This window comes from Notolabrus celidotus, chromosome 3 (genome assembly GCF_009762535.1).
Source record: "Notolabrus celidotus isolate fNotCel1 chromosome 3, fNotCel1.pri, whole genome shotgun sequence".
Classification (NCBI taxonomy): Eukaryota; Metazoa; Chordata; class Actinopteri; order Labriformes; family Labridae; genus Notolabrus; species Notolabrus celidotus.
The window spans coordinates 24,898,768-24,922,998 of record NC_048274.1 but is presented as its reverse complement, the minus strand read 5'-3'; the positions used below and the strand labels follow the sequence as shown (position 1 = coordinate 24,922,998).

At 39.8% G+C, this 24,231-nt stretch overlaps 1 protein-coding gene across 4 annotated transcripts; it reads left to right on the top strand.

Moving 5' to 3' along the window:
* Positions 1 to 671: 671 nt before the first annotated feature.
* zfand3 (zinc finger, AN1-type domain 3) lies at positions 672 to 23,845 on the top strand. 4 transcript variants are annotated; one of them, XM_034679945.1, is made up of 6 exons: positions 673 to 1,092; positions 11,985 to 12,025; positions 12,724 to 12,915; positions 14,365 to 14,427; positions 17,818 to 18,033; positions 21,799 to 23,845. In XM_034679945.1, the coding sequence occupies exons 1-6, from the start codon at positions 1,010 to 1,012 to the stop codon at positions 21,951 to 21,953; spliced, it is 750 nt and encodes a 249-aa protein (XP_034535836.1). In that variant the 5' UTR covers positions 673 to 1,009; the 3' UTR covers positions 21,954 to 23,845. The 4 variants fall into 4 exon arrangements, with proteins under 4 accessions (XP_034535837.1, XP_034535836.1, XP_034535835.1 ...); XM_034679944.1 differs by having other exon boundaries at positions 675 to 1,092; positions 14,362 to 14,427; XM_034679947.1 differs by lacking the exon at positions 673 to 1,092 and adding an exon at positions 1,205 to 1,291 and having other exon boundaries at positions 14,362 to 14,427.
* Positions 23,846 to 24,231: the final 386 nt, after the last annotated feature.

The window sequence follows — 24,231 nt, the reverse complement described above, 5'->3', positions numbered from 1 at the left end:
AACTAGCCTTTTGGCTAATTCTGGCATATTTACACAAGTGTTAATTAATATGCACGGCCCTTTTAAATGAAAATAAATAAATACAATAAAATAAACCAGTATCTATGTAATATAAACATGCAGAGGGGGTTGCACACTTTTATTTACATTCTATAGTTGCACATGTGTGAAATGAGCCATTTTTATGTTATATGTTGTTTACTCTAATTAAGTCAAGCAGAGGAAGTTTCATAGTGAAAAAATCCTTTTAACATTTTCTTTTACATTTTTTAACTTTAAAAATGGTCAATTTGATCCGCAACATAGGGTTAAGCATTATGCATCAACAAAATGCAAGACTGACATAGATCATTATTGCTGACATAAGGATCGAATTTCAATTGTGTGTTTAAATGTAGAGTATAAGAAATACAAACCCAATTCTTTTAGGCTTTTTCTTGTTTTAGCATAAGAAATGCCTACTAGTAGTAGTTGAAATACTGTACCACTGTGTTGTGGACTTTCTAGTTGTAGGAAGACACTTGGGTACGGAACATACCATGTTGACGTTCAAAAATCAAACATTTACGACAACCCCTTATACTGAATTTAAATCGCACTTCAGGACTTAAAACATTAACATTATTAAACGTATTGTTTTGGTGGTTTCCCGTTTTAAACAAAAACACCGATGTATCTTTTCTGTTGCCCCGTTACTCACACCCCTCTGCGGAAGTGGTTTGCTCCGTACTCTCCAGCTGATCGGCCCAGGATTCCCCGGTGGAGCTCCGTCCGTCGCTGGGCTTTGACGGCTTTCAACGTCGATTTAAACTGTTTTAAATCCACGGAGTCAGGGGCCGCTCGTGTCGGCAAAACGCTCCTGATAGTGTGAAACAGTCACGGACAACCAGGCCGGGTTATCCACTCTGTACTTTTTCAAAACCAGGGGGGGATCTTCACGCAAATACGAGGCCCTCAGTCCAGCCCCGGATTCACCTGCTACGCGGAGAGCCTCACACGGAAGACCGACATGGGGGACACGGGGAGCGAGGGCAGCAAGCCCCCGAGTAACGTGAACGTGGTACCCCCGCGCTGCCCGTGTGGCTTCTGGGGGTAAGGCTGAAAAACACTGCTTTCTATTGCTTTCTTTCTCTTCAAACAGCTCACCGAGTCGCTAGCTTCTAGCATTAGCAGCTCAAACAGGGATGAGCTGCTTTTCTTGTTATCACCCCCTCCCCATTGTTTTGTAGCATGAGCTGCGAGCTAACACCAGCTGGCCTCGGTCACCAGCTCATGGAGAGGTAGAGAGCAGGTAAGCACTTTGGGTATTGTGACAGGGGTGACAACTTTAATTAACTGCTTAGTTTTAAAGTATTTAGCAAGAATACGGAGCAGTTTTCACTACAACACAGGCAGAGCGGTGGTGGACCATAAACTATCAATTCAAATAGGTGTGAAACAGGAAATGCTTCAAATAGTGACACATTCTTCACACAGAATACTTGTATATGTTCTCCGAAACACACTTTATCATCAAGGGTAGGCTATGTTTTATCTTGTCAAATATATTCGGACACATTTTGACTCTGCCTACCTCAACAAAGTTATAAATGAACCCTAGATAACACGAGCTGTTACGGTGTCTGCTGACATGGTCTAACGTGTTTTAAGTCCAAGCCAGGTGTTTCTACAACTAATCAGAATCAGAGATACTTTATTTATCCCGGGGGGAAATTCAGTCATTAAAGTTGCTCCCATACACAATAATTAAGAATATCAAATAATATTAATTGAAGAAGTAATTAATAAGATATAAATACACTAATGATAATAAAAGTATCCAGAAGACAGAATAAGCTATGTAGAAAATAAATGTTTGAAGTCCCCAGAGATGAGGAAGAGGGCACTCTGGTGGTCTGTCTAGAGTCTGGCTATGGCAGTGCTGAGAACGTTAGTCCATTTACACATCACTCAATTGCCAACAAAGAATATATAAATAGAAAATGCATTGGCCTCACAGAGCCTTAAATTAAGATAAACTTGTAGTTTTGCCAGTCAGAACCAGGGACAGCTTTATTGCAGAAGTGTGTGGACACCAAAGGGCAACCTCCGGTCTAAAAGTATGAGTCCGATGCGGAAGTGTTAAAAACTGCAGTTCATCGGGGATCCCCTTGAGACTGGCTCTGGTAGTACCGGAAACCACATCCACACCAATTCAAAGAAGCCGATCTTTACAGCAGAAATAAATATGTTTACAGCCTGGTGAAAAAGACGAGTTCAGTCTGGATAGCTCATTTCTCGATCGACACACACTGTACAGGGGTTAATTATTTTCTTAACACAGCAATATCAAAGATATTGAGACTGATAGACAGGTGGGAACACTGTAGCTGTTGGCTGGAGGCTCAAACGTCTCTTTACGCCACAATCTCTCGACAGCAGCAACATGGCTCCCTCCGACGATTGGCCCCAAAACAGCGCTTCAGAAACAGAAGGGTGGCGTCACGGATACCACGTCCATGTTTTATATAGTCTATGGCGTGGACACATAATGACCTTGATTCTAGCTTTTCCATTAGTTTTAATGCAAAGACAAACAGATTTACATTCTATCCTTAACACATAGCCAAATAAGATCACACTTGAAACTAAAACTGCCATGTGCTTATGGAAACACATTAAAAAGATTTTAATTGCTGAGATAATGTTATTATGGATCAGGTTGCTATAGAAACAAGGTAGATGCACACTTACAACAGTGGAAGAGGATTCGTCATAGATACTGTTATAAATTCATGAAAATGAGTGTGATCTTAAAAAAATTGACACACAGTAAGTAACATGACCCAGAATGCACATCTCATTTGGTTATTTTAAACGATTATATACTAATGTTTACATTTGGTAGACTAACTTAATGATTAGATATGCCAAATGATGTACTAAGGTCACACTTTAGAAAGGGCATACTGTTGAAGTTTGTAATAAACTCATGGCTTTACATGGTTTTATTGTTGGACCTGAAAAGCTTTTTTCTTTCGCTAAGTTGTAAAGGAGCATAAGCAATGTGGTATCCTACCAGGCTAGAGAGCTGGGTGTTTTTTAAAGGGTGGCAACCATAGACTGCATATATAATGGATGTAGTATCCGTGACGTCACCCATCCATTTCTGAAGCACTGTTTTGAAGCCAATCGACGGTGGGAGCCATATTGGATATGCTGAAGTCAATCTAACTTCTGTCAAGCTAGTGTGAGGTAAAGAGGCGGGATTTGAGCCTCCTAGCCAACAGCTACAGTGTTCCTGCCTGTAAGTCAAGTCAGCTGTGCCTTTGATAATGGAAAGCTCTGGGAATGGAATATCTTTGAAATTGCTGGGTTATGAAAAAATTCGCCCCTCATACAGTGTGTGCCGATTGAGCTATCATAAATGATCATCCGACATCATGGTATATTTTTAAATGTTAAATCAACGATATCAGGGCTGTCATTTATTCTAAGGACTCAGTGGTTGAGTCGGTTGTCTCTCAATTGGAGGGTTGATGGTTTGATCCCAGATGCTGCCGTCCACATGTTAAAGACACAGGGCGAGACACTGAACCCTAAGCTGCTCTCTGTGGGAAGAAGTGCGAGTGTGAATAGTTAATATTGAGGGCCACTTAGTATAGCAACCTCTTCTTCCATCAGTGTATTAATGTGTGTTTAAATGGATGAATGTGACTGAGCACTCTCAAGACTAGAGAAGCTCCACATGACGACAGTCTGTTTACCCTTTACTGAACTGTCTAATGACTGACTATCATGCAATGCCATGGACAGTAGGATTGTCATGATACCAGAATTTTGATCTTTGATACGAAAAATCAAACAATATTGACACCTGTTTTGATACCTCTGCAAAAATAAGTTAGATAAACACCTGGGCACCAAAAGTTAGAGACTTTCTTTTGTAGCACCACACTGCAAACAATGCTGCTTCTGAAAAAGCAGACCAACATTTGCCCAAAGCTTCTTATTTTGGTCATTTTATAGCATCAGTTATTATGCAGTGTGAAACTACCTGTCAACAAGCCACTGGTCTGGACTGATAAAAACATAAAGGGACATATAGGGACCAGGTGACCTTGCTGTCTCTCTGTCTGCACCAGGCACAACATGTCTATGGTTCTGAGATGCTGAAAGGACCTGTGAATCAGAGCATTTTTCGTTGTGTAGAGGCTTTGTGAGAGCTGCATGACGGTGAGCAGAATGGAACAGACACACACACAGCACGCAGGATGAAGTGCAAACAAGCGCTGCAGACGAATGGTAAATCATCACCTCTGCACATTTGCACAGAGTTGTGGATTTCTTCATAGGTTCATCGGAGCATAGCTGCTGTGACACAGTAAGGAATCAATGTCTTATTCCTCAGTTTCATCGCTTTATTTATCCATAACATGCTCTATCTTCACTTCCTCTTCAGTTTAATGACCGCCGCTGTCTGTCCTTTGTGTGTGGCAGCTTTCAGAAGCTTTGTTGCTTTCCCAAAGCATTGAACATAAAAATAAATGGATATTGTTTTTTTTTTTAATGCATTTGGTATTGAAAAGTATGGAAGTACTGACAAATTAGACAACCTTAAAGGACAATATATGAAAAGTGCTCCGATTGTGTGGTTCTGAATTGTAAACAAAATGTGAGAGTGCCTTCAGCCTGTATTCCCAAAATGGTCAAGGGGTTGGCTTTAGAGTATAATAAGTGAACAAGTAATGCAGTACGATGGGCTACCTGTTGACATATTGCTACATGGTGGTCAGAAAAGGTCTTGATCAGTGTCTGACTCACCAAAAGACACTAAAGTGACAGGAAATTAGCATCCCAGTTCATATTACAGAAAGGATATCGCAAATAACACAACAGTTAGGGCTGGATGATAATTCGATAATGATAATTATTGTCATATAATTCTCAATATAAATATAACAAATGTTCAGTAATTAGATAGAAATAAACCTGTAATTACACCCCCTAACAACTGGAAATGGAGGGGGGCGCTAATGCACATTAAACTGTAGTTGCCACCCAACATTCAACAGAAGAAGAAGACAGAATTGAACAGCCAATCACGTCACAGGGTTGAAGGTAGGCAGGCTTAAAGACGTTTGGAGCAGAGTCGTTAGTCTGACACTGACACACAGTCCTTATACACTTACTTAAATACACCTTCAGGATGTGGGTAAAGGAAGAACACGGAGACAACTTCTGCTGTTCAAACACGTTTGCTGACCACTGCGACCGTAGTACAACTGAACACTGAATAACCTTGGTGCATTCACTGCACTGTGGGAAACTATCACTCTGCCTGTAACTCTTGGTAAACTTAAAAGGGAGTGCACTTCTCGATCAATACTCTACCAAACTGATACACAGAAAACCATTTTATACATCTTTGTTGTAAAATCAAATTATGCAAGTAATTAATCTGAGAGAAATAAGAATCTATAAAATAATCTTCAACTTCACTCAGGACCAAAAGCAAGGACCTCAGGACCTACCAAAGCAAGTTGATCCTGACCTCTAACTTTCAGACAAGAATAAACTAAACTTCTCAGTTGTTTTAGGGTGGTCACTGTTGAAGACCTTCTTGCTTGGACATGATTGATTTGGTTCGAAGTCCAGCCCCTGAATTAGATTCTCCTGCTTACAGGCTTTGTTGTGAATTGTGTGTGGGACCTTGAATCACCCACAGGACAGCAGGACTATTAAATTATGTCACTGGGTTCAGGCTAGAAGACAAGTCCTGGTAGTAGGTTGTTTTGTAAGCTGTAGACTTGTCAGCATGATGTACGACGACACTTAAACATACTTCCTTCAGGTTCAGGACACTCACTTGTCATGTGTCTCTTCCGCACTGTTCAACTTCAACTTCAACATTCATCTTTCTGCCTCAAACTTTGCTCTGAAGAGACATAGTCAGGTGCACTGTGCAGGATTGTGATTGGTGCTCCATGGCTCATGAACCATAATTGTATCTGACATTTAGAAAGAGATTGATGCTTGTACTTCCTTTTGTGATTTCTCCCTGAGAGCAGAAGTCTTGATTGTCTCAAAGTGGTCTTTGACAAGCGAGCCGAGAAAAAGTCATGCTCCTTTTTTTTTTTTCTCTCCAAGTCTGGTATCAGAAAGATTTCCCTGCCCCTGTAAAAGTTGATCTCACCGGAAAGTTGGTAAAACTAAATGTAAACTTCTCTTATTTTGAAGAGCTTCACACGTAGTGCCTTTTTAAAATATCTGTAACAAGACAGGGTGGAGGAGGACCAGACTTCATGAAGATAAACCTCCAGCTTTAGTTATCAAAAAGTACCTTAAGTTTCAAATACTACCAGTCAAGGTTTCTGTTTTTACACAAGCTTAATTTTATCTTGTTGTAACTAGAGATAGACCAATATGTTTTTTTCAGGGCCGATACAGATACCGATTATTAGTAGTCAAGGAGGCTGATAACTGATATTTGGAGCCAATATTCATTTGTAGTAAAAGGTAAAATATTGGCGTCAAAATTTTGAATAATACAAACTCCAACACTTAACTTTGTTTAAATGCCTCTGAGCATAATGTTTATTAAACAGCTTTTCAGATTTGCAACATGTTAAAGTTTTTTTTTTATCTTAGACATCTTAGTTTTAAAATTCTAACACAAAGTGCAGGGAGCTCCCAGGCTCAGCAGCATGTCTTATAAAGTGAAATGAAAACTTAAACAAATAAATAGTTCTCTAAAGTTTTCTACAGTAAATAAAGTTTTCCAAAATGTCAATACAACTGAAATGTTAATATTTCACTTATCTTTGTTTTATGGGGATATTTTAGTTTTTTTGAAATAGCAAGTTACAGCGGCAAGGAAAAACTTCCTTATAACAGGCAGAAACCTCGAGCAGAACCAGACTCAAGTTAGACAGCCATCTGCCTCAATTGATTTGGGGTTGGAAAGAGGGATGATAGAGGGAGATGCAGAGAGAGATGTCTCTCTCTTATTCTCCTCTATCCCTCTCTCCAACCCAAACTCGGTCGAGGCAGATGGCTGTCTAACTTGAGTCTGGTTCTGCTCAAGGTTTCTGCCTGTTAAAAGGAAGTTTTTCCTCGCCACTGTAACTTGCTAAGTGCTAAAAAGTGCTCTGCTCATGGTGGATTAAGATGAGATAAGACTGAGTCTTATCCGGTGTCCTTGAGTTGGGTCTCTATGTTAATAATTTGACATAGAGTGATCTTGACCTGCTATGTTTGTAAAAGCATCTCGAGATAACGTTTGTTGTGATTTGGCGTTTATACAGATAAAGATTGTTTGAGATTGATAATAGTAGTTGTAGTAGCTGGCGTCTGGCACGTCCATAGTAGGCTGAGGGACTCCAGAAGGTATGTGGTTAGTTAGTGAGTAATTGATGGGCAGAGAGAGGGGAGAGATAGACTCCCAGTGTGTCAGTTCCACCAGCAGTCTAACACGGGACTTCCACCAGATCTGTGTCCGGTCCGTCTCTGATCCGCTAGGGTCCAGCTCGGAGCAGGACTGCCGGACGGCTAGAGTCATTTGACCAAGGTTTTCCCACGGCAATCACTGAATCAAGGATTCTCCTCCTCCTCTCCTCATCCATGTTGTCTTTATGGTCCTCTGAAAACCTCTGACTTGATGACTCCAGGCCTGCCTCCACTCAAAATGACATTTTGTTGTCATAGTTCAGTCAAAAATGATCTAATGATAACACAGAGTGCTTTATTCTGAAAATGAACCGGATGTTTTCATTTTGTTTTGGTGCCTGACTACCTGTCCCGCTCCATCTGCTCTGTGCAGATTGATGCATCGTGCTCCGGCATCCGGCAAAAATAGAAGTCTTGCGTATCTGATCCATTGCGTTCCAACCTGCAGGATCAGAGACGCAGCCGGAACACAACGGAGCGGATCTAATGGAAGTTAACAGATTGACTAGAATAGAAACCTATCAGATCCGGTGCCATGATGGATCGGAGACAGACCAGAGACAGATCTGGTGGAATTTGGCCTTAAGCCTATAGGAGCATAACTAAGAGCTGGTACCCGACCAAACAATCAAGCCGAGTAGGACAGACTACAGGGCATGCACATTCAGAACACATGCAGTGTTAACAAGCTAAGCTAGCATAGCTGCCTGCATGGCTGATGTTAAAAATGAGTGAACAAACTGTGCAAGGAGGCAAAGCACAAACATCACCAGCCTTGGAATTGGCATTGTTAGATTAAATGACTAAACATGGATAATCCTTGGAGGCAGTTTTAGCCCTGAAAAGACAGATTGGTGCTCAAAAGACACCAATCTGCAGACTTTATCGGAAATTGGTTTCCTTTAAAGACAGTACGTAAAATAGTTTGTTTCGCCATCTGCAAATGAACCACTGCACAGAATATGAAGAACAGGGTGTTGGCTGTTGACCATGAGAGACCAACTAAGGCGCCGGCAAAACAAATCACGCTCGGTAAACCTTGGCAGTCATTCGGCAAACAAATGCTTCATGAAAAGAAGGGCAACAGATGGCAAGAAATAACAAATGCTGACATCAATAACATCGCAAAGAGATAGTTTCAAACAACTTTTGACTACTTCAGATTCAGGTTTGAGTCTCAAGCTTTTATCCGTGATGACAAGCTGTACTATCCATAACTGCTCTTATTCCTTAGTTACTCTTGAAGGGCCCAGAACTGCCTGACCTGTTCAAGGGTGCTAATGGAGAACTATAATCTCTCCTTGCACTCTTTAAAGCAGAACACACTGTCAGAGCTTCTCTCTGTTGCTGTTCTATTACCACCAATATACCTTTCTGTGAGATCTAACTCCTCCACATGTGGATGCCTCTGTGAATCTTCTCTGTTGAAAGACTTTTGACTTTATTGAGGAAGTCATCTTTAATTTAACTGATCATGTCCCTCAAAATGTATCACCACGGCAACAGAGCCCTTCTTCCTGTCTGTCGTAATCAGATGTTCTCATTAGCAGCAGCAGCGGGCCGTCTATGAAATAGACTGATTGTGTGCACTCTGCTCAGACATCACCCATTCGAACTAGCATTCACTTTCTGTCCTACATGTTTTTTTCCCACCCTTTTAGTTCCTTAATTAATCAGTGGTTAGATTACTTCTGATTTATCAGACTGACAACAGGATATGAGTGATTGTTTACTCAGTATCGGCTTCCTCCCTGGCTATGTCTCATGATGAGCTCCCTTTTCTATTCTTACCTTCCTTCTCTTTTTATACCCTGCAGCACACAGCAGCAGACTGACAGACACTCCTCAGGTTGACCGAGACTGACCCTACATTTAGAAATGAGGACAAAGGTGTGCAATGAGGCACCCAAAATAAATAGAATGTGACTGATAGCAGCGACCGTCACGCTCGATGCACAGACAGTAAGGACGAAGGCAGGAGAGGAAACGAGAGGAGCCCTCTCGGAGGGAAGTGAGAGCCATCTGTTATAAAAGAGTTGTGCCACTGAAATCAGCAAGGCCTCAGTGATCATCCCCGTAAACGGCTCTCTTACATCAAAGATCTTCATCCATGATTAGGCTGGGGAAAGTATGTGGAGGTAACAGTGGGATTTTTTTTCATTGAAATACATGAATGATTGAACTGATAGCAGCTTCTGTAGCTGGTAGAGAGGGCAAGCTAATGAGGTCTGTAATTTACTCCATTTTCCTCCTGCTCATGTGGCAGCTGTATAGTGCCAATAAAGTGGACAGAGGCCTTCATATATCTGGGCTAATTCAACATAGCAACACTTTGACTACAATACCACCACATTGTACAGAATTAAAGCTCCTGTGAGGAGTTTTTAGCTAATCAACAAACAGGCTAAAATGGATACTGACAACTCTATTTAACCTACAAAAGCAAACAACACCATCAGGGGATGAGCTCAATAACATCTTTACAGTTATTTAAAATGTCTGTAACCACTGCCGCAAGGTAGGAGTCAGATGAGGTGAAACCTTTTCTACATTATCTACAGCATAGCTTTACACTGAGTGATACGTCTGACTTTAAAGAAAGCAGAATGACATTTTTCACCAGAAAACACTTCATACTGGACAAGATCAGCAATCAGATAAAAATGAACTGCTTTGTCCACAGGGGGAACCAAAATCTACACAAGTCCATAGTTTCTCACTGTAGCTTTAAAGCTCCTCTGAGGTTTTAGGCTGGTTATGAAATGGGCTGATGCCTCTATATGACCTACAAATGCAAACAAGACCATCATGAACAAGATTGACTGTTTGTATGATGTCATTTTGAATGCCTTTAAATACTGCCACCGGGTAGGTCTTCGATCCATGGCAGACCCACAGTGGGAGAGATGTTTGAAACAAAGCAGGAGGAGATTTAAAAGAATAATAATTTAACCATAGATTGTATAAAACATTTATGTAGTCGCAGTGACGTCCTCCTATGGTTTCCGAAGAGACGTTTTGAAGCCCAACAATGGCGGCCGTATGGAAAATGCTGACTCAACCAAACCTTTTGTGAACCTAGACACAGACAACGAGGTGGAGCTGAGGCAGGCCTTGAGCCTCCTATTGAACAGCTACAGCACGGCTACTTGTTTGTCAACTTGGCCATGCCCCCAATTGTGCAAATCAATGCGTTACTCCAGTCTCAATAATTTTTTTATTAATTCAGTTCAGTTGAGATCAGATTGCTTTTTTGGCATGAACAGTTTGGTTATTGCCAAAGCAGAGTAAAAAAAATGAATAAAATGCAATAATTATGATAATACATATTTTCACCGATTACACTAATATTGCATTTTTATAATTCAATGCAATTTATCTATATATAACTCAACTCAACTTTATTTATATAGCACCTTTCATACATAAAAACATGCAGCCCAAAGTGCTTCACAGAATAGCAGAGAGACAGAAAACAACAGCAATGGTAAAATAAGAAAAGGCATGATTATAAATAAAATAGTTAAACATAACATAAAATCAATACATTAAAATTAATAAAATAAGTAAGAGTGGAAAGAAAAGTTAAAAATAATGTAGTGTTAACAAGATCAGGTGAATACAATAAATAAATACATAAATAAGTAATTAATAAAATAAATATGTTAAAGCAATGATTCAAATAATAATGGTTAAAATAATAATAATAAAAATGATTTATTTATAATATGTAATTAGTCGATACAAATGAATTAATTCCCCAAATGAGAGTAAATGAATGAAGAATGAGCTATTCAGACAAAATCTTTGCTTTATTTTTTTTTGTGCTATGTTATACAGATATTTGCCATTGCTGTAAAAAATAAACATTTTAACACAGTCTGTAGGCATTACTGGGCTTTTAGAGCCAGTCTCTGGTGGACACCCGAGGAACTGTAGTTTTTTGCGTCGGCTTGGGCATAAGCTTCATTTTTCAACAGCAGAGGTTGCCGCTTGTAAAACACAATGCTTACATATGGACAGTAGGTCTTTACCCCGTAACAGCTGATGCACTTTCCTCCACAACTTGAAGTCTATATTAAGTCTCTGTGTCTTTAAAGTTTTAGTTACAGTGTGAATGTGTGCCTGTGTACTAGAACAATGAGACTCATTTGATCAAAGATTCACATTGAAAACCTTATCTTATTATATACTTAATAATGTCTTATATAATACTTTATATTATACTATATAAAGTTATGTCTTAACATTCATAATTGCATTAAGATTTTATACTATTTTCCATCAGCAAATTAATATTTTATATTAATATATGGTTGAAAGATGTACAGAAAGAAATGGCAACTAAAGTCAAAACCAAGTTGAGCTAGTTTCCCTACTGCAAGTGTGCTCATTAGACCTTGACACCTCATATCATGGCAGCTTTGGATTCAATAAATATTTAAAGACTTTATTTTACCCTACCAAGACTCCAAGTTGAGGAATCACTCTTCAGGCTGGAACTTGGACTGTTTTATTAACATATTTGCTTTTCCCTCTCTGCTCTTTTTCCTCAGGTCCAGCAAAACCATGAATCTCTGCTCAAAATGTTTTTCAGGTGAGTTTATGATGTTCGGTGTGTTTGTTTGGTCGACTGATCTTCTGTCTAACATGGAGCTCTGAGGGTTTGGGATGGTGAAAGACTTTCTCCTCGGTTGTAGCCGCATGTTCTAAAACGGCCTTCAAGTGACAAAAAGTGAACAAACAAGTCGAAGGAAGAATCTTGGGGGTACATGTGCAGTGTTTACTCTACAGAGAGTCATGAACTTCTTTTAAGGACAGGGCTTTTCAGACAGTATTTATCAATTTCCTCAATAATAACTTGTTTAACCTTGCCTTTATCTTACTGAGATTGATTTTAAATTCTTTCTAGTTATTCCTTTGACAACAATGAAGCAGTTACCGTTTCTGTTTTTACTTTTACAATAGAATTGATTTTTTTCTCTTGTTCAATATTCTTGATAAACCTTTGAGCACATGACTTTTCTTCAAGTCTGATTAGAATGTTTTGCTTTTTATCACACACTCTATAGGTAGTCTTTTTTACAGACTCACTGCTTTCATATGAATAGAAAATAGAATTAATTAACCTTAAAAATTCAAAGGAACTATGTCCATGCACCTAAACTAAATGAATCTCCATCTTTGTCAAACTTGTTTGGCCTTCTGTTCAAGTATCTCATACTGCTAATCTGTTTTCAATCATGTACACAAAGATGCACATATGTTTCACCATTTTCTTTTTTTTTTAAACAGACATTCAGAAGAAACAGCCGGATGATGATTGTGCTCCAAAAGCCTCTGCGAGCTCCAGCAGCAGCAGCCAAACAGACATCTTCTGCAACGACACAAGCAGCAGCATCAGCCAGTCCTTAATATCGATGCCCAATACATCAGAAGAGCCTTCGCCAGGAGAGGAGGGAGTGACGTCTCTACCTGCTCAGGACGGTAAGGCAGCAGTGGATCGGTAAGAATGGTATTAATTTCCTCTTAGGGCCACGGCTTCTTTGGTATCTCTGCAAATTTCAAACTCTGTTTTAAGACACTTACTGTCAAAACTTCCACCCAGTGTTGTGTTATTTTGCCCTGGACATGTTTTCTGTAGAATACTTTCACTAGTTTCTGCCAACTGAAGCAGCTGCCGTGTCCCTGTCCTGGCTATATTTGTCCTCATGGCACAGATAGAAAGAATAATAGCAAAGGGTATCCATTCAGAAGTGAAGGTTTTTAAGAGGACACCTACAACTGCCAGGGCATCGGTCATGGCTGTGTAGTGACAAGGTTATTTGTGGAGGCTGATCCAGGACAGAGCAATACAGCAGCAAGCACATGCATGTGTGGACATGTACACACACCAACCTCGTCCTCTGTCTCTGAAAGAGAAATCAGTAATACTTGCAGTAAAGGGATTTTTTCTTGACCAAAAGCTTTTCCATATTTTAATTTTTTGTATATTCCAGAGACTAAACGATGAATCAAGGAAATAATAGAAAACATAACAGAAAAAAAAAAATTCTTGCGACTTAAATGTGTTTCCAAACACACTGGGTTCATTTTGGTCTGTGGCCTGTTAGTGGTGTAAGGCTTGATTCTAAGACACAGGTGAACCTAAATATATACATTTTACCTTAATACCCAATGGTTAAAATTATTTTGTAAGCAGGGGTTTGAGGTCACCAATATTAAAGGAAAAGCGAAGGCATGATGTTCAAGTTAGCTTTTAGAAGTGGCAGCATATAAATGAATATTTAAAAAGTGTAACAGCTTAATGTAGCCAACTTTAACCGACTTTAAAAACAGAGTCAGGTTCAGGTGGACGGAACTTTTCCTTACCCGCCACAGTCAGCCGTCTCTGGGCCTTCTGCAGTCTGCACACATACACACTTCACTTTATCCTTCATAGACATTGAACTTCGTCTCTGTGAAGACAAGAAAAAAGCTTACAGGATAGGAAAGCTGCTGCACACAAGTCGCAGTCTTTTTTTTTCATTCTGATACTGTGTGGAAGAGGGCTAAACAGTATCTGAGCAACCAGCAGAAAACTCATGAATAACTTCTGGTCTCAGACTGTCAGTATTATATACACTGTTCCTTTTTGGGTAACCTAACATGAACCCACCTGCCAATCAGCTGCAGTCTGTGCATATGTATTAAAGTTGCTGTTTAAGTTAACAGACTATTGAAACAGTTTTATATTACGTTCTATAGTTTGAGATAGTTTCTTGCAGAAGTATTTTGTGTTCCGTTCTACATGAATAAACCTGTGGAACATTTATTTTGTAAAGAAACAAACAAAGAATAAGTCTTACAAGAAAATAATATCCTCACGTGCTCTCTTTTCTTCAATCTCATCTCCATTCTCTCCTCTTTGTTCTCTCTATACCTCTCTTTCAGAAGTATCCAGCACAGACACAGTCTTCAGTTCACTCTCCACTCCCACAAAACGCTCCTTTGAATCAGGTGGGCCTCAGCTTTACCATTTACACTGTCCATTATTGTGTATTGCACTGTGCTCTTGTCGTGTCCACTTAAGGCATCGGAGTGTAGGACCCAGTAGCATTAACGACTTTAGATTGATCCAAAGTGGCCGGGTTAATTGTACATCCAGTGAAAGCAGCAGAGGGAAGGATACTTGGAGCACAATACAGTGTTTCTGTTACAGGGGGCAGAAGCAAAGCCAATCAGGTGGTTACTTGAGTGAATGTATGCCATCATTTTCTACAAAACTCTACACATTAAGGCAACACAAAAATTAGCATTACATGAAGCATCGGAACAAGTTTTTAGCATTGTCAAAACCTAACAAGAACGTAATGTATCATCATAGAGTATTATTAGCACAGTTGATTAAATTGAGTCTACAAGGCAGATGACAAGTTCTCTCTTGTTTCTGCCTTTTATATGATTTTAGCCTGGTGACACTATCTGCTGCACTCACGTGTGTCAACTAAAGCCTGCTGCAGAGTAGGTCAGGCTCAGAGATGGTGTGTGAACATGTTGATCTCATGTCTAATGCAGCTGGATCATGTGAGCACACACATGCAGAGGGCAACCTCATTTAAGCAGTGTGCACAGTCTGAGTTAGAGTTTCATTTATTAGTCCCCATGAATTACATGAAATATAGTTTAGAGCCATGATATACTTTAGCTTCACAGGTCTTTGTATATTAGCTCTCTTAAATTATAGTGGATTTGTCTTTGCTTCAGTTGTATTTTCTTTGCTGTCAACTCACATTTGATTTGGGGGCACCAGCCGGTGTATACTGCCCCCTCGAGATTTACCAGGATAACAAAAGGCAGGCAAGGATGCAGCATTTTTCCACAACATGCACCTCCCCATGTAGAGACACGTATACTTTCACATATATAGGGATCGATGCGGCAGGCTGAGGGGATCTGGCTGCTCAGCCTGGCCTAGTTCTCAGAGATTTATTGAGCGCTGATCAGCATTCGGCCAGGCCTGGAAAAAGTCTGCAGGATTGATGAGAAAAGCTGAGTTAAAATTCCAGGCGACCACTGAAACTTGCTACATGCTCCTCCCGTGGCAGGTGCTGGGTTGGATTTATTCTAATGCAGGAGAGCCACTGATCTCGAAAGCCTGTATTCTATTAAGGAGGTGTTTTTGTTCTAGTGGGCCGTCATCAGATTCAGACATCACTTGGTGTCACTGTATATTAAACCAAAGTTGTTTATTTGGAAGACTAATTTTTCTCTTACAATTCTTGTGGTAGCTGCAGTTGCAGACTGTAGAGGTGAATTCTTTTAGATTATTATGCACAACCCCAATTCCAAAATGTTAGGATGCTGTGTAAAATGTTCATGGTTTGCAAATCATTTAAACCCTATATGTAATAGAGATTGAAACGCTAAATGTATATGTAATAGAGATTAGTGCAAAGACTACTTCCTTAATGTTTAAACTGAAAAATGTTCTTGTTTTATGAAAAACATGTGCTCATTTAAAATGTGATACAACACATTCCAAAAAAGTTGGGTCATCAACTACTGAAGTAAGGGCCGACCGATTATCGGCCTTGGCCTGTTATCGGGGCTGATAATTGGCATGTGGCCCATTATCTGTATCTTTTTATTTTGCTGATGGAGGATACAATTCATTGATTAAAAGGTGCGCGTCTTTGGCTCTGCTGCCGGTGTCTTTTCATCTAGGCCTGTTTTCACTCACCACTCTGGCTCACCTAATGTCTCGCTCTCAACACAATCTGATTGGCTAGCCTACACAGGAATTTACGATGCAACCAAGCGGCAACCTCCGGCCGTGAGAATTGAAGCCAATGTGGAATTGTTAAAAACTGCAGTTTCTTGAGTGTCCACTTGAGGCTGGCCCAGAAAGTACCGGAAACCACATACACACCAATTCAAAAAAGCCAATCTTTACAGCAGAAATAAACATGTTTACAGCCTGGTACAAAGGACGAGTGTAGTCTTGATAGCTCATTTCTCTCATCGATTGGCTCACACTGTACGGTGGTGAATTTTTTCATAACACAGCAATTTCAAAGATATTAAGATTACAAGTTTTCCATAATGAGAGACACAGCTGACTTGATTGACAGGTGGGAACACTGTAGCTGTTGGCGAGGATGCTCAAAGCCTGCCTCTTTACCTCACACTAGCTGGACAGCACTTAGGTTGAGTTCAGCATTCCCAATATGGCTCCCGCCAATGTTGGCTTCAAAACAGCGCTTCAGAAACAGATGGATGATGTCAAGGATACTACATCCATTATTTATACAGTCTATGGATGTAACTGGTTTACTCCTGTATATAAGAGATAAGAGATAGTCCTTTACTCGTCCCACAATGGGGAAATTCAAGAATGGAATTAATTAAGAATATGGTGTTTGAAGTTGCAGCTTTGATAAAAACAATTTGCTTAAGGCATTTAAATAAAGTAGAGTGTTAGAGTTTGTAATATTCCAAATACACCCAATTATTTAATTTTTACTGTGGATGCATATCCAAATACAGGTTATCGATCTCATGAACTACTAATAATTGCTATCTGCCCTGTAAACCAATATCTATCCACCCCTAAAGTTAATGCTGAAAAGGTGTGTAAAGCTAAAAAACACCTGCAAGAGCATCTGTCTACTAATGAGGTTAACTTGCAACAAGTCAGTACCATGACTGGATTTAAAAAAGGTGTTCCAGAAAGAATGAGTCTTTCACAAAAAGTAAAGTTTGGGAAAGGGTCGCCTCTCTGTGACAGACTGTCAGCAAATAGTTCAACAATTTGTGAACCATCAAATTCTGCTTTTACTAACAATTTACTCAGTGTCCAAACTTTTTTAGAACTGGGGTCGTAGTCTGGAGTACAAACAGATTGATTAACCCTCTGATGCTTTTGTGTCCGTTCACAACAGAAACATGATTTTCTGATCCTCCTATTAAGTGATGGAACATTTTGGTTTAATCATTGAGCCCTTTCTACTGACACGAAAACAGCTATTCTTCTGACATCATGACAACCTGCATCATAGTTTCCGATATTAGAGATCTGAAACATCTAATATCCTAAGATGATTTCTGTAATTGGATTATGCTGTTATTGATATCTTAATGATCTCTTATGGCACAGTATATTTTTAACATATGAGATGAATGTGTGTATTCAAGCCCAATAGTAATAGATACAAATGTCCAGCTCCAGATTTGAAGTCGCTCAGGGCATTCACAGAAAATCTAAGAACTCTTAATTTTATGAAAATTGAAAAAAGTTAACTGTTTTAGAAAAACACATTGTATTGCTGCATATGGAGCACATAATTTGCAACTAGTGGCCTTTTTCACCTTTGTATTTGTGTGCATGTACTTTTTGTTTGTCTCCAGCCTCAGAGTCAGAGAGCGATGTTTCACCCAAAAAGAGAGCAAGAGTGGGCGAGATGCCAGAGGGTGAGGAGTCTTCATCGTCGTCGTCATTGTCTGCGTCGTCATCATCATCATCCTCGTCTCGCGGTGGCTCGAAACAGCGGAGCCGCAAACGCTGCCATCGCTGCCAAACCAAACTGGAGCTGGTTCAGCAAGAGCTGGGTTCCTGTCGCTGTGGTATGATTACAGACTCTGTACACATTAACATACTTAGGAACACATACATTTAACCCAATGGAGATATTCATTTATACCCACACACTGGCAGTGGAAATGAACAACCTCAGGGATATGCATGGGGAAATAAATGACCTTCGTAGTGATTAATATTGGCCTCATGATGCATAAATACATGTCTATTAACTTGGTTTTAGTTTATGAGTTCCAAATCTAGAGCAGGGAAATGCACTTACTTCCTGTGCATGTATTTGTGTGTCGACGGAAACGTCGATGACCAGAGTGCTTTTGCTTGCCTTGGGGGACCATTTCAGAAAGCCTGAATGTTTCACATTGCATATAAAACATAAGCCAATTACCACAAACACTAATGCAGTTTAAACCAATACTTGGCTTGCTAATCAACTTGTTTGCATACAAATTAAAGTACTTAAAAAGTCACAGCTCTTCACTGCTTAAAGACCATCTGCTTAAACCCACGCAATAATTTCCAAATTGGAAATTGACTTGCCTTTTTTCCACCAGGCGCTGCTCAAAGCAGGGGCCATCCATCCTTTATAGTCCAATGCTCACTATGAAAACATGCTTTTTTTCCAGACTGAGGGGCAAATGGTGGCAATTATAGTGATTTCTGACTATTGTAGTAATTGCACTTTTCTTTCCTAATGGCTCTGCAGAATGTCTCGCAGTGTCAGCCAAGAAGGTCTGATAATGACTTGAAAGCATGACGATTTTCACATTGTAAACGGAGGAGAAAAGATAGCTCCGGCGAGTATCAGATCTAATGTTGTCGCATTTCTGTTGCTCAAAGATTGTAAAATTTATCTGACAAGTTGTAGGTATGACACGGTTAAGGCTGTATGGCTGGAAGAGCCAATTATATCACACAAGTTCTGCTCTGATGTGGAGGTTCTTTACATTTACCTTGCAAACACATATATAATTACCTTAATTGCAAAAAAGAAATCATGTTAAAATGTATGTAGTTATTTTTATGCCATATTAGTTTAGGTAACCAGTGGGTGTGAAATGCTAAGGCTAATGAGGTAAAACTAAAGAAAGGGCTTATTGCGTTAACATTTTTACAGGAATATGTTGAGATTGTAACATGTTTTACTTGAGGCCAGGATTTAGGTCAAACTAACATTAGTTTAGACATCAGAGATGTAAGATGGGACGAGATGTAATGCTTGACTATGTAAAATATTCAATAATTCGAGTTTGGCTTTGCATTTCTTTCCACTGTTGGCATATTGATAACACCTTTAGTAATGAAAATGATCTGTTTTTTTATTTACAGCAGGATGAGTGATTATGCATTTTTCTGATTTCCTTTTCTCAAGTATAATTACACTTATTTAATTTAGGAAATAGGGAAGGCAGCTTGAAAGTTACTGTACATGTATTTTATTATATCACCTTTAGGAATTTTTCCTGCAAATTTCCATCTAGTGCATTAATGTTTTGACTCAGCTCCTTTCAGAGTTCATTTTCAAAGCACACCTAGTGAGCTTGGTAAATCTGTATTTGGGTCTCAAGGGGGAATATCATTTTTTGAAATTAGTCTCAATAACTTTCCCAGTTTCATTGGATGTGGTTACATTTTTGACAAATTTTGTAACTCAAATTCATCTTAATACCTCAGTTATCTGGGCTACACAGCGGTGCAGTTGCTGGTGCTGTGGCCTCACAACAAGTAGGCTCCTGGTTTGAATCTCTATATCTCTCGTTACTATATATCAGCCTGCGATAGACTGGCAACAGGAGGTATCCTGCCTCTCGTCCAAAGACAGCTGGGATAGGCTCCAACCCCTTCTGTGACCCTATATGGGAAATAGATAATGGAAAGATGGATTGATGTAGTATTATCTTTAGGTGCATTTCGACCAAGAGTGAACTACTTTTCCCGGAACTAAAAGGTGACTGTGCTCCCATTGTTGTCTGCATTTTGACCACGGGACTTCGGGAAGATTATACAAATCAGGCCAGTGACGTATGGAGAAAGAAAAAGTAGATGCACTACACCACCAGACCAGTAGAGGGCAATAAGATAAAGACGGATGCAATTCAACAAAGATGACAACATAGAAGCAGACGCACATGCCGGTATCATTATGAGCAACACAACAGTTAGCCTGTTAGCATGGAAGAGACTCATCTCACACTGTTTTAGATCTTGCTATTTTGCATTGCAGATGCATTCACTGAATCAACACTTGAGAAGAGATAGGCGCGTTTCAATTTTAAAATCGTTTTAAATCGCGCTTGACTTAAAACAATTTAAAAGCCGAGGCAGAGATCGACCAGTGTTTTGGTTTAAACGGAGACCCTGTTAACTGGGGACTTTCAGCCAGATGCATCCGTCCCAGACGTCTTTAGATGATCATTAAATATCTGATTAAGTTAATTTGACATTATATTAAAAAACTAAACTAAAATGCATTCCCGAGGACTCCTTCTGTGTTTCAACTGCTGTTGTAAATTTGACAAACACTGACATGTTCAGCTAAAGGTCTCCAGTTTACAGGGTCACTTTTAAACCTGTAACACGCATTTGCAGTGGGCTGAGAATTCTACTCTTACAAGGCTTTTAAATCAAGTGAATCACAGCTTCATTTTTTTGACAATATATCTATTGATTTTTAACTAGTCCAGTGAATCACAGTGTGTGGTCTAAACTAAATTTAGTCCCTGGTTCCTCTGGTTCAGGGGTATAGTCCCTCGTTCCGGGGTGAAGTTCTTAAGGTGGAAAAACAACTTTTAATGTTTTAACCACTTGGTATGTGCCAGTTAAAGGTGATAAACAGCACAACACAGAAGAGGTCTTTTCAAATTAGCCCATGCTGAAGAGTCAATGGAGGCATTACATATTACTTCAAATTAAGAGGGATGATATTTTTTGTCAGACATAACTTACACATGTACAGGACGTTTTGTCTATAAGGGATGTCAAAACACATTTTTGAAAGTTCCTTACAGGAGCTTTAACCCAGCATTTTAGCCAACACTTGGTATGTGCAGTTGATGCTATTGTAGTTAATACCCTTTACCTCTACGGTTTATCAAGACATTCTCTCTTGTGTGTGGTTTTATAGTTGTAGCTAATTTGAAGGATTTAGGATCTATGCTGTTGCCCCCCTTTCTCTTGTTTTCTGACCAATGTCTCCCCAGCCCATCTCTTTTAACCGATTTAAACGTTACACAACTTCCTCCCTTCTACTCCATTCATGAGCACTGTAATCACAGAGGTTTTAATTGCATAGCAACCAGCTGTCAAACTGGGCTTTTAATCACCACTCATTGAAAGCCAGAAGTGTTATTATGTGTATTAATGAAGGAATTTAAGAAGATGAGAGCTAACGAGCTTCTCTGAGCTTATCGAGCCTCCTACAGTGGCAGGGCCTTTTGTTGAGAGTGCTACAGCAGAGACAGAGAGTCAATGAGAGGGATGAGGGTTGTCTGCTTTGGTTGAATGGAGTCAAAAGAGGGAGCTGCCTGTTTGAACTGAATCTTCACTGCTAACAAGACATTTTACAAAGGCAGGGCTGCAAAGCAATAAATATCATTATGGTATACGCCATTTCAAAATAATTGTCTGTTTATGTTATTAACCTAGAGAGGGATCTTGGGTATTCAAACTATCCTCCATGTAACTCAATACTCTATTTGTTTACATTCTTTAGCATCCTCCATCCTGTTTTTTTCTGAACAAGGTTGTTGAGGTACTTTTACTAAACTTACTCAGTCTCTCCCTCCACCCTCCAGGTTATGTCTTCTGTATGCTCCATCGGCTCCCAGAGCAACACGACTGTCTGTTCGACCACCTGGGCCGCGGCCGCCAGGAGGCTGTCCTGAAGATGGTCAAGCTCGACCGCAAGGTGGGCCGGTCGTGCCAGCGCATCGGAGAGGAGTGCTCCTGAGCAGCAGTTCCCTCAACAGAATCTCAAATTTTCAGTCGGTGTCTTAGCACTTACAGGGATTTGATATTTTTTCCTCCCCTCTTGTTTTTGTTTTTCAAGAACTTTGCAGGTTTTTTGGATACAAGCCCTACATAAACCATTTCTGTAACCCATTACCCTTCTCCTGGTTTTCTGCCTCTGTTGGCTCGATCAGATCCCTGCTGCTAAGATGCCTTTTGGAAAATTCAAACCAGGAATGAAAGGACAGTAAAGAGCAAAAGAAATAATACGATTTCTTCACTTTTTTGCAACCTTCTGACTACACAAGTGTGAGAAGTGTAAGAATAAAAAGGACGATGAGAAGAAATACAACACTTTTGAAAGATGTTTGTTCCGGAAGCCAGTTTAAGACTTAACTCTTTACCTCAAAAAATTACAAAAAACGAAAACGAAAACACAAAGAATGACGAAGATGACAACAATGAGGAGGAGGAGGAAGGGGTGGTTACCCTTTTTGTACACTTCTGCTTTGGCGCTCTTTATAGACTGTGCTCTTTACCTCAAAATCAGACAGAGCTGCTTTGTATTCTGCGCCCAGCATGGACTTTGAGAAGCAAACCAAGCTAGTTGGCCTCAGTTTAAGTCAGTGTCTTACCCCTCAGTTGTCCAATACTTTTAGAAACACCTGTTCATGATCCACCTCAGGTTATCAGGATATCAAAGCTCAATCTTTACCCCCTCCTCTCTCCCACTCAAATCCTTCAATATTTTCCTCCACAGGAATCCTCTCTCTGTTTCTGTTTTTACGATTACTCTGAAAGTGTTTCTGCTTTGTTGAAGACGACATGTCGGACGCTGAAACTGGAGTGTCACCTTAACTCCAGAGTAAGGACTTTTGGTGCAAGTCTGGCCCAGAAGCATTATGCTAGTTAAATTGAGCTGGGAGTTCATGGATTGCACACAGATCTGTTGGGATGTGAATTGTGGCAGATTTTCTCTGTCTTTCTCTCTTTTTTTTGTCTCGGTCTTTATCTCCCCGTTCTCCACAGCTCCTCCACATAAAGACTTGTCTTTGTCTCTCTATGGCAGCATGTGGATCATCTGTGCTGGATGGGAACAGATTCACCAGACTGGGGTATAAACTAAGTGGGATCTGATTTATGATCTGAAATGTTGACATTGTACACACTTGCAAAAACACTCTTTCATACCTTTATGTTGTTTAATGTGCTCAGACGTTCATTGAGCACAGGCAAAATCAAACATTGTACTATTTGAGTTTGGACTGAAGCTGAGATGGATGGTCGTTCTGGTTCAGGTTTCTCATTATGTCTTAGTTCTGAACATTTTTAGGGTAATGTTGGGCTTCATCTTTGATAAAAGATGTCATATTGTTTTTCACTCCTTTTACCAGTTCTTTATTGCTCCTGCTTCCTCCAGTGCCCTCTCTTTTAATTTCCAGCCAGCATGATGAGCTCACGTGCATTCTCCTCCCCTTCCTCTCTCATCTTTCCCTTTATTGATTGCTCTATTTTTTCCTTGTTTCACCCCCTCCTCCTCCTTCCTTCTCTGGCAGAGGGAGGCAGTTGAAGAGCAGAGCCGAGTGCTGAAAGTAAAAATAAGCAAATAATTACTTTCCAAACATTTTTTGGGTGGACTGTGGAAGGGAATGAACGGATCATGCTTAATGAATGAATATTCTGTATCTTAAAGAAAAACCTTATTTAACCCTTTTTTTGCTTTTCACTTACACTTCTAGTGTAGAGTTGATTTTTTTTTGGTTGTAATGTGTTTATAACATGGGAAGATGAACGTGGAAAATTCTATATTTTTGTTTCCATTGCTTTACTTTTTGCTTCCCCTTCCCAACTATTTTTCTTTTACTGAGAAAGAATAAACTGGATTAGACAAAGTGTGAACCTCTCAAGTGTCCTCATTGATATGCTGGATGGAAAGATGAAGGATAAGGTAAAAGTTTACGTATTATAGTCAAGCAGTAACCTTCCTTCGGCTGCCAGAATTGAAGCCAATACGGAAGTGTTAAAAACTACAGTTTTTTCATCGAGTGTCCGCTTGAGGCTTGCTCTGGAAGTACCAGAAACCACAAACACACCAATTCAAAAAAGCCAATCTTTACAGCAGAAATAAACATGTTTACAGCCTGGTACAAAAGACAAGTGTAGTCTGGAAAGCTCATTTCTTGATCGGCACACACACTGATTTTTTTCATAACGCAGCAATTTCAAAGATATTAAGATTAAGAGAGGCACAGCTGACTTGATGGACAGGCGGGAAGTGA

Coding starts and splice junctions, on each gene's coding strand:
- zfand3 (XM_034679944.1), top strand. CDS start 1,010: ATGGGGGACACGGGGAGCGAGGGCAGCAAGCCCCCGAGTAACGTGAAC. Junction 1,093..11,984: donor TGCCCGTGTGGCTTCTGGGG/GTAAGGCTGAAA, acceptor CTTTTTCCTCAG/GTCCAGCAAAACCATGAATC. Junction 18,034..21,798: donor GCTGGGTTCCTGTCGCTGTG/GTATGATTACAG, acceptor TCCACCCTCCAG/GTTATGTCTTCTGTATGCTC.